The 11102-nt window shown below is 41.7% G+C and overlaps 1 protein-coding gene across 7 annotated transcripts in view; it reads right to left on the reverse strand.

The window, feature by feature from the left end:
- LOC105487750 (TBC1 domain family member 1) overlaps positions 1-11102 on the reverse strand; it is a 248177-nt gene that overhangs the window by 83378 nt on the left and 153697 nt on the right. For 4 of the 7 annotated variants that reach the window (XM_011751392.2, XM_071093741.1, XM_071093744.1 and 1 more), the window contains 6 exons: positions 10911-11039; positions 9507-9593; positions 5162-5442; positions 2988-3149; positions 1871-1990; positions 757-896 (listed from right to left, as the gene is read on the reverse strand). In XM_011751392.2, coding sequence (XP_011749694.1) covers positions 757-896; positions 1871-1990; positions 2988-3149; positions 5162-5442; positions 9507-9593; positions 10911-11039 — 919 coding nt within the window. Of the gene's footprint in view, positions 1-331; positions 511-756; positions 897-1870; positions 1991-2987; positions 3150-5161; positions 5443-9506; positions 9594-10910; positions 11040-11102 lie in introns of those variants that run through there. The other 3 variants (XM_011751393.3, XM_071093743.1, XM_011751396.3) reach the window with 2 other exon arrangements.

Below are 11102 nucleotides of genomic sequence, written 5' to 3' on the forward strand. Positions count from 1 at the left end.
TTCCCAGAAAGATCTCGGGAGCTGGGCGAGTGGGCTCAAGCATGCGCATTAAGAGGCAAAATGGCGGAGTTTAACTGGTGCATAGCGCTCCTCTAGGAATGCTAGACTGGACAGGGAAGAACGCCTCAAGTAAGCACGCCTACAACTCCAGTAAACACCCTGCGCATGCTCCCCCGCAACCCCCGAGTGCTAGCAGGCCACTGCACATGGGGACAGCCCACCTCAAGGGAGGAATCAGGGGAGAAGGAACGCAAGACCCCGGCAGTATGCCAACATATAAAACCCCAGGTCAAAAGACCAAATCACACACTTGATCTCTCAAGCTGCCCACCTGACCATCTTCCAAGTGTACTTGACGTCCTTTCATTCCTGCGCTGATATTTTTAGTAAACTTTCACTCCTGCTCTAAAACCTGCCTCAGTCTCTCCTTTTGCCTTATGTCCTAGGAGGCCAGAAGTGAGGTTCCTGCAGACCTGTCCGGATTCACCACTGGTAAGGTTGTGACCACTCTCAACATCAGAGCTCTGCGCCCGTTTATGGAGAGGTTACCCTAAATGAGCTCTAAATTCCTTCCCTAAGAAGTGTAGGGTAACCTCTAAACTCCCTCCCTAGTTACCTTTGTGACTGCCTCAGACCTGCCAATACTGAAGAGGACAGCGCCCTGCTTTCTTACCAATATGATGGGGCTCCCAGGGTCCTCTGTCAGCTGGATGTTTGCTGCTCTTTTTGAAGTTTCATTTCAGGTAGGGGCCTTACCTTCGTATCTGCTGGAAGCATCGCACGCCTTCTGGGGGGTGGCTACTCGGAGGAATATCTGCTGCCTCCAGGAGTGCCTCCGGGTCTTCACAGGGGTCCCACCAGAATCACCAAGATGGTTTGCTTTGGATTCAAAGTCCCTAAAATTATAAGATGATTGATTTATGACTAGTGGGGAGGAATTCACGAGATTTTGCTAGCTTAACAGTTTTTTTTAACAAAGCACTAAATTATCAACTATCTTTGTATAAACAATCACAGAAGTTATATCAAGCTCACGGTGGGTCATCATTCCTAAAGAACGGCTTTCTTGCAGAATTCTTTTCATAAAAAGAGAACGATTACATGCCCTTAAATGATTTCGATTGTAACAGAGACTAAGAAACATGTTCCACAGATCATAGCTTCCAACTGGGCCTCTCTTGGTGCCACTTTGAAAAAGAGAAACTGCCTAAAGGGGGAAAAGCAGGGGCAATGCCAAGGGGCCCCATTCTGCTCTCCTCTGTACATGGGAATATCTGCTCAGCACAGGCCCATGTCTCCAAGGATTCCCACAAAAAATGAAACAAGTTGCAATTTAATTACACAGAACCAGCAAGGCAATAACTATGCAGTCAATTGATGATGATGTTTTAATGTGTATATTTTTTAAACTACAAAATATAGTTATCAATATATAAACACAATCTAATCATATTTTTTTCCTATTCACAGGACAACCTGAGAAGACCCTTCTAATTTATACCTAAGTTGTGTACCTGTAACTAAGCAATCCCCTCAACTTACAGATTAGACGTCCTGAACAGATCAGACATCCTGATTTGAAACAGCCATATGCTCACTACCCAGAAACACTGGTCTCAGAGACTTGACGAAGATTTTCCTTAAGATAACACTTAAATAAACTAATCCTCAATCTCAAAACTGAAGAACAGGTTGGTTGCACATTTTTTAAAATGACATTCAGTAAGAAAAAAGTATAAGAAAGAAGATACAACAGATTTAGCTGAAATGATTTTTTAAATGACAAAACAGTAGTTAAAACACCTTCTATATCTAATGATTTTCAACACTTAATAACACCCAGGGTTGATATATCTAAATTAAGCCCTACCTTTTGGTGTTCATAAAGTCAGAGGTGTTATTTTCATCTACAGGAGCCAGAAATTTTAGAAAATTTGGCACAGAGGAAGAAGAATGAAGTTTTTTCCGCAGGGCATTACGGTAGGAGATGCTAAGAGTTTGGTTGAAAAAAGAGTTTAGGATAAAGAAACATAAAAACACAAAGTATAAAATATAAGCTTCAAAATAAACATTTTTGTTCTAATGCTAAGAAAAGTAAACTAGATAAGAAAGTAAAAGTAGTTCACGAATGAGATTTAACTTTCATTTTCACCAACAAAATTTGATTTTAAATGAATGGGATAATTTTTTAAAAACGAAAACCAATCCATTTTCCAAATGACTCTTCCTTTCAAACTGGGAAAAATAATTCTCCTAAATCAATCAGGAAGTTTCTGATATAGCACAAATGGCAGTGTACATGATCAAACACAGATGTTAATCTGTGTGTGTGTGCATGTGTGTGTATACACATGCATGTTAAGTGTCCACTAGGGCAAGGAAATGTGAAAATAAGCATATAAAAAACAATTTGCAGCAGGGTACAGTGGCTCACACCTGTAATCCCAGCACTTTTGGGAGACTGAGGCAGGCGGATCACTTGAGGTCAGGAGGTCAAGACCAACCTGGTCCACATGGTGAAACCCCATCTCTACAAAAAAAAATAAAAATACTAGCTGGGCATGGTGGCGTGTGCCTGTAGTCCCAGCTCCTCGGGAGGCTGAGGCAGAAGAACTGCTTGAACCCACGAGGCAGAAGCCGCAGTGAGCCGAGATCACGCCACTGCACTCCAGCCTGGGGAACAGAGTGAGACCCTGTCTCAAAAACAAAAACAAACCCAAACACAAACCAATTTGCCATTAACATCTGTTTTCATAATTTTAAGAAAAGTAATCAACAGTAAAATTAACTTGGTTCAAATGACAGCTGAAAATAAGACCAAATATAAACAAAGACACACAGACAGACACACACACACACATACACACAAACACACACACAGTGGCTCTGCTTCCTGCATGGACATTCCCCCCATTCAGCACGTCCTCATCAGTGTGAACTCCCCAGGAAAACAGACAACACCAAACTTGCCACGTGAGTGAGCTCACCTCTTTGGCACAGCATTCCCACTTTGTTCTCCACTGGAATTATGTTTTAAGTACTTAAAAAAGTTTGGCGAGGAGGCGGAGGGGTTAAGACGAGGTGGAGGAGCAGGAGCTGAAGACTGACCTGGGCGGTGCTTAGACTCACCCACAGGTGAAGGATCCACACTAAACAGCAATCAGAGAAAGCACGGGGGGGTTAGCAGGAGAGGGGGCGCCAACAGGGACATGGAGCAAACAGATGGAAGGAGCACAACTGCTTTTGTCTCGTTGTTCCAGTAACACTGTCAGAGTGGAGCACTTCTTCCACTCCTCTTCCTCATCTCTGCTCGCTCTCTGGCAAAGGTAGTTTTCACTAAAAAACAGAGTATATCGATGGCCATTCTTGACCATCTCCCACGTGTTTATGCTCCCAGCAATACTTTTTTTTTTTTTTTAAATAGGTCTCACTCTGTCACCCAGGCTGGAGTGCAGTAGCACGATCATAGCTGACTGTAACCTTGAACTCTTGGCCTCAAGCAACCTCCCACCTCAGCCTCCCAAAGGTCTGGGATTACAGGAGTGAGCCACTTCGCCCAGGAACAATAGTATTTCTTTCTCTATTTCCTTTTTCAGGAACTGGCAGGAAAAAAAAAAATTCAATTAAAGTATAAACAAAAGCAAAAAAAAAATCTGAACTTTAAAAAAATATATTTCCCTTTAAAATGAACAATATCCTGTCCTGAATTTCAATGTCTTATTTCCTGCAGATAAATCAGAAAAGAGTTCACAAGAGGGAAAGAAAGCAGAATGGGCCATGCTAGCGAGGCAGACAGACAGGCATCTCCCCATCCCTCTCATTACGGATGTGTAACATCATCTATTATGAAGCCACATTCTTCACGGAGAAAGGAAAAGTACTGATACTGAGTCCTACCAACTCTGGCTTTTGAGAAACAGCAGACTTCACAAGAGAACTAGGACTCTCCAGACAGGAATGTTTCCATGATCACTGAAAACGCCAACAACAGAGGAGTAGGCAGGCAGTGGTGAGGCAGAACAGAAGTAGTGTGTGGACAGGGTGTTAAACACAAGAAACTTACAGGGCTACAACCCAATGATGCGTGTCTCTAAAAGCGTGTATTTATTAAGCAGTACCTTCTGACGTGTCCCCTGCTTTTGGGATCACCACTACCCCACTGAATTCCAAACAACCAAGAATTCTTTCCAATGGCTGATAGAAAACAAAGCTGGGAGGCTCTGCTCCATCGTCCAGGGCTGTTAATGCTCACACTTCTTTACTCAGAACATTCCAAACACTTCTGTACTACGCACACTCTCAATGATTCATGTATGAACTACATGAACACACAGGTCCTGGGACTTCTGCGGCTGCCAGTCAGAAGAAGGCAGCAACTGTACACAGGTGTGACCCTGATTCATATTAGGTGAGGGATTTTTTAAATTGCTTAAAGTTGTTTTTAAAGATCACTCTGTGTCCATTCATAGTCTCTGGCACATAGAGTCAAATGAATCACTAAGGGACACTTGGAAGGAACAGGGGGAACTTCTGAGTACCCTTCTCCATAACCAGACGATTCTAACTGGTCACTGAAACCCAACTGTTACAATGAATAAATCTTGTTAGAAGAATCTAGAATCCTTACAGTGAGAGATTTTAGAAAACATCTACTCCAATTTTGTGATAGAGAAGTTTAGCAAATTTGTCCACATCACAATTAGTTCACAGTAGAGCTAGGACCAGAAGCCGAGGCACCCCTGTCACCCCATAAGGTCAGCATACCTCTCCTGCTCTGCCTGTAGGGGTCACCGCCTCTCCCTCCCGCTGTAGCCCTGCTCCAGGGCTTTGGATGGGGAGACTCATCTGCTTGCCCTCTTCCTCACAGCAGCAAAGTTCCACAGCCAGCAATGTCTCTTACTTTGTTTGAGGAGTAATGACTGCGCATGTCAGGTAACATTTTTGCTCACTTTCACCTGCTTCCTGACAATGCATGTATCCATTGCTTGTATACACACCAGCAGCTCGAACAAACATGTCACTGCTTCCAGTTTTATCTCTCTGAACCAAGAGTAAAGCCTTACTCGTTTCTCTCACTCAGTAAACATACCTGGGATGCACATACCCGGCTAGTCACAGATATGCCCCAGCTATTTATGCAACAAATGTAAACAAATCTTACTTTCGTTCATGAGGCGTCTCTGTGCTCACTGAGTGATACCTCATAAGTTTCCTTTGCGAAACCCCCGGGGACCCCCGGGCAGGTTGTGGAGGTTCCTGGCATTCCATGGGGAAGTGACTCAGAGTATTTGCTCGCCTCCTGAAGGCCTGCTGGGGCGACAGCGGAGCTGGCTCTTCTGGGAGATGACTCTCCGAGTCACTGGACAGGTCCTCCGAGGAGCCGAGCAGCTTAAAGGAGCTCTCAGAGATGGGCAAGGCCTCCTTTTCACACACAGATGGCTCCTGACAGCAAACACACAGCAGATCAGACACGCCATGGGGAATTTGTGGGATTTATAAATCTCTAGTTCCAGTGCAGGCAAACATTTCAGTATCTGAGTATGTGTTCTGATTATAATGCCATCTAGAGGCCACCACCAAAAGCAGAAGAAAATGAAGGTCCATTAAATAAATGCCAGCTCCTCAAGGACACACTGCTGGCTTGCTGGAGAAGTGGGAAAACTGGCCAAGTGCAGGAGTGGAGGACATAAGCTACAATCTGTAACGTTCTGGGCAACGCCAAGAATAGTGCCCTCTCTCTAGAAAACAGGACTGTTTCCTACAGCTTCTAAGGAGTGTGAGTGCTGGACAACTTGTCTCCACGGCTTAACCAAGTTCTTTATCTTTGCCACATGTGTTCACTCATGTTAAACCCACATTTTAAAGCTCTCTCCGAATCTGATCTACTGTTGAGATTCAACTTCATAATCTGAGATTAAGAACTGTATCAATATTCTTAGAATATGGAAAATCACTCTGTAGGCACTTATTGCTGCAATTCAGGGGAAATAAATTCTTTCTGCACCTCAATTTCTTCATCTGTAAGAGGGTATAGTAAAAATTTATCGGAGTTTCAAGAACAAAGCAAGATAATACAACCAAAAGTACTTTTTAGGTTGTAAAATGTTATACAAACGTAAGGTATTGTTTTATTAGGTATGCAACAATCTATGGAGTGCTCAAACATTTGTTGAGAATCATGACAACATTTTAAAGTTGTATGCCTTCACGATGCATGCTTTTTCAAAGGAATGAACTACTACCACTAGAGCAAACTGATGTTTAGCACTGCACCCAGGACGTGGCTAGTGGCCAGTATATTTTTAATATATCTAAAATATTTAAAAAGAGGAATTGTAGCAGCTTTCCCCTATTGAAATTGTTGAAAGGGAAAAAATAAATCAACATGAATAAACAGGAATGAATATATCTAATAGTGGACTGGAGACTCTGAATTCTACCTGTTCATTTGATACACAGTTGAGTGCCTTTTAGGTAGCAGGTATTGAGGGTTTTAATTTGAAAAAAAAATGAAATTTGTTTATTAAAGGGAGAAGTTACATATATTTAATTTTATAAAAAACATCAGCATACTATGAAATGTTGATTACTTTCATAACTCAAGTTTCTCATTCTTCAGGACTCAATGGCTGTGAAGATTCTTTTAAGGATTTAAAAGTCTGTCTAAGACAACACATCACAGAAGACAATCTTCATCATGCAAACCTGTTGATCTAAGTTCTTATTAATATCCCTCCAAATTAGATCAAAGAGCTAACCCTTAGCTTAACTGGACAACTGAAAGGGCCATTTTCATTTGTCAAATTTCAGGGCTATTTGGCTTCTTTGCATCTCATAGGTGACCAATTTATTAGAACAGATCAAATTACATAAAATAGAGTATCTTTATAGCAGTTTCTCAATTCAAGATGAATAAAAGAAAGATGTAAAGAAGTACGCATAAACATACACAATCCACGCAAGCAGCTTCTGAAAAGTAGCATCTCTCTTAGAATGACTCTAGAAATTGAAATCTTAGATAGACTTTTATAACTTTTTAAAAGAATCTTCACAACTATCGAGTACTGAAGAATGAATATGTATATATTACTATTTCTGCATTTTGGAGAAAAATAAAAAGCAAGCAATAAGGCTTACTGGAAAGCCACCTGAGTGACATGAATTTCTTCATTGTATCTCTATTGACACTGGTCTGTCTGGAATGCCTTCTTCTCTGTTCACTTCCATAGGCACAATTCCTACACCAAGATTTAGTCCAATAGCATCACTGGCCCCTTACCCCTCACCTTTTTCCTGGTTCCACTGACCAAACCTAACTTCCCCTCCCCTTGCTCTTCTGACATTGAAATTACCAATGTCTCTTATTTGTAACTTCTGGGCTCCTACCACACTCTGCTTGATGCTGCAGCTGTTTGTGCATCTGTCATCTCTCACCTCTTAGGTAACTGCCTACATGAAAGGGGCTGTGTGTGGTTCGTCTGTATACAACAAATAGACAAAAGGTTTTCCACACTTGCAGTGAATTGCAGGGTGGGATCAGTGTGTATTAGACGGAGGCTGGACGACGCTATGTTCCCCTGGATTTTAGCTTAGAAACTCACATTTACAAGACTGCTGTCTAGCTCCTCACTCCCCAGAGGGGGTCTGCAGACCAGGAGCAGCAGCATTGCCTTGGAGCTCGTTGGAAATGCACCATTTCAGGCCTCCTCCAGTGCCTACTGAACCAGGATCTGCACTTTAACCAGAACCCCATGATGAAGGCACCTAAAATTTGAGAAGCACTCATCTAAGGAAGTGTATCTCAAACTGGGCCCTCTATCACGTTAGTAGGTGGTACAACTGAGTAGTCTGCCATGAGCATTTTTTTTTTTTTTTTTTTTTTTTTTTTTGAGACAGAGTCTTGCTCTGCCGCCCAGGCTGGGGTGCAGTGGCCGGATCTCAGCTCACTGCAAGCTCCGCCTCCCAGGTTTACGCCATTCTCCTGCCTCAGCCTCCTGAGTAGCTGGGACTACAGGCGCCCGCCACCTCACCCGGCTACTTTTTTGTATTTTTTAGTAGAGACGGGGTTTCACCGTGTTAGCCAGGATGGTCTCGATCTCCTGACCTCGTGATCCGCCCGTCTCGGCCTCCCAAAGTGCTGGGATTACAGGCTTGAGCCACTGCGCCCGGCCGCCGTGAGCATTTTTAAAATGGAACAAAATATCAGTTTGTATTATATGTTGTTCACAGTAAATATTGTTTTGTTAACTTTTAATTTTGTGTGTGAATGTGTAGGTATGTGTGTGTAGGTATGTGTGTTTGTGAACTACGCCACAATGTTAAATGTGCTTCTTGCTGTAGGTTAGAAAAATTCTGAAAGCCATGTGTCTAGGAGGGATGGCAGAGGACTGTAAACCCTGCCTGTGGTAAGGAGCTGGACTCCGCAAACACTCCCTCCCTCACTACTGCAAAAGAGAGTCCTCTGGTAGCAGAAGGGAAAGCTGGCTCCCCAGCACAAGACCCAAACCTGCTTTTCAGCAGTTATAACGTTGAACTGGCCAGGTTTAAATATGATTAAATGTCTGGAAAGCAAGTTATTAAAAGAAGGACATAGATACTTGCTTATTTAAATAAAACAGTAATGGTTCATTATAATCACAGAGCCAGCTACAGGATAAAGTTTCAGAAATTTAATTTCCCCAAAAGTGGGGGAGAATGAAAGGGGGTGTGGAAGTTGAAAAATTAACTATTGGGTACAATGTTCACTACTTGGATAAAGGGGTACACTAGAAGCCCAGTCCCCACCAGTATGCAATATACCCATGTAATCAACATGCACATGTACCCCTAAATCCAAAATAAAAATGTTTTTAAACAAGAAAAATTTAAGTTGTATACTCCTCTAAATTCACAAATCCACTTTTTGAGGTTTTCCCAATATTAATTATTTTTTAATAGGAAAATCTACTTGAGAAAGAAATCCATTGATTGTATTGTGACAAATTAGATCTTACTTGTCTCAAATTGTGATCTTGTTTCTCTGTTTATGGAATGACCATCTGCTTTTTTTTAAAATTTTATTTTTCTTTTTGAGACGGAGTCTCGCCCTGTCGCCCAGGCTGGAGAGCAGTGGCTCGATCTCGGCTCACTGCAAGCTCCGCCTCCCGAGTTCACGCCGTTCTCCTGCCTCAGCCTCCCTAGTAGCTGGGACTATAGGCGCTAATTTTTTGTATTTTTAGTAGAGACGGGGTTTCACCGTGTTAGCAAGGATGATCTCGATCTTCTGACCTCATGATCTGCCCACCTCGGCCTCTGAGAGTGTTGGGATTACAGGCATGAGCCACTGCGCCTGGCCCCATCTGCTCTTTCATGTAAAACTTTTATGTTATGATAGACCTGCATGACCAGTCATCCACCTGTGCCAAGAAATTTGGAAGCAGCAAATGATTGGAGGCATGTAGACAGGAGATGAGCAAGACCGATTTGTTGGTTTCTTCAGGGTGTCATATAAAGAGAAATGTGCTTACTTTGCTGGTGTTACTTAATGTACTAGACAGGGAGCTATCCAGATCCACACTGCTGGAGTGTTCCTGCAGGCCTCTGGCTTTATTACCCTATATAAAGAAAAGGCAGTCGAGTTATGACCCTGGAGGCTTTTGCAAAGGCATCAGCTAGAAGCAGATTGGTCCATTTAAATAAGCTGAGGAAAAAAATATATCTACTGAGAAATGCTACTAAGGATATATGTACATTAAAATAATCAACATTTCCATCATTTAAAAAAAAAAAAGACACTAACCTAAACGTTCCAAAACACCTGGCGGCTGAGTAATTTGGCAGGGGTGACAGGCAGGAAGACAAGACAATTCGTCTATAAGGAAAATCAAGCGCTCAAGCAAGCCCACTCAGCAACTCCCTCCCCTGGGTCACAAGTCATCATAATGGCCAGCAGCTTGTCACTCAGACAGCACTCTATCCCTTTGAGAGCTCTCAAATGCAGCCCCTCCCAATTCTGGTTTTGTAAATCAACTGTTTTTCATGATCTCAGAAGATACTACAAAATTCTCAGAAACATCTTCAAAGAAAATAAAATTTAACTTTCCTTAATTAAAAAAATAATAAAAATCAGATGTTTCAAAAGAAGTGTGCGATAAAATCAAGAAGAACTATAAGAAGATACTGCATACTCCAGAAAGGCGTGAAACTCTGAGGGAAAATCAGATTTGATTTCTCAGACGTGCCATCAAGGCTATTTACACTCATGGGAGGGAGGTGTAATTTCTTAAAGAACTCCCAGATTGATGTACGTGTGTACTTTGTTTTTTCTATAGAGCTATATTTGGTAAACGTTTTCTGTAAAGGGACAGATAGTAAGTGTCTTATGCTTTGTGAGGCATATAGTGTCTGTGGCAACTGTTGAAGTCTGCAAAACAAAAGCCTTAGATAACAGATAAATGAATGGATGTGGCAGTGTTTTGATAAAACTTTACAAAAGTAGAGGTGGGTGGAATGTGGCCAATGGGCATGTTTGCTGACCCCTACTATATAGCCTTTTAGAAACCTAACACCAGTAGCTGACAGTAACTGCTTTTTAAGTTATACACAGTAATACTAGGGAGAACAGAAACCACACCTCAGTGTATCTAAGGCATGCTCTTTATAGGGACTGGTCAACAAATATTATTTGGGGAGGTAAAAAAAATCCCATTGGATATAATACAAAAGAGTAAGGAATACATATTCTTTTAAACCTAGGTCAAATTAAAAACAATTTAAAATGTAGATAATATTGTTCTAAGCCTGAGAAAACATAAAAAAAAGGTTTTATACTTTTACCTTTATGAACATTGATGGAATAAAAGCATATAACTCAATCTAACACTCTCCTAAAAAGTGATTTAACTTAAATTGGGAGAAATTATGCTACTTACCCGGGACAAAATACTTTCTAAAGACTCTGTTAAAGATCTCTTTGCTTTGTTTTTCAGCAGATCTAGCCTAAATCGAGTGGCACTGGGTGGTAATTCACTTCCGATATTCTCTGCTGCAATCTGCGATGTCTAAAAAAGTGAAAAATGAAAAGTTAAGTCACTTATCGCTTCCTCCTCTCCTTCTTAAAGGAA

Source organism: Macaca nemestrina, chromosome 3, assembly GCF_043159975.1.
Source record: "Macaca nemestrina isolate mMacNem1 chromosome 3, mMacNem.hap1, whole genome shotgun sequence".
NCBI classification, from domain to species: Eukaryota; Metazoa; Chordata; class Mammalia; order Primates; family Cercopithecidae; genus Macaca; species Macaca nemestrina.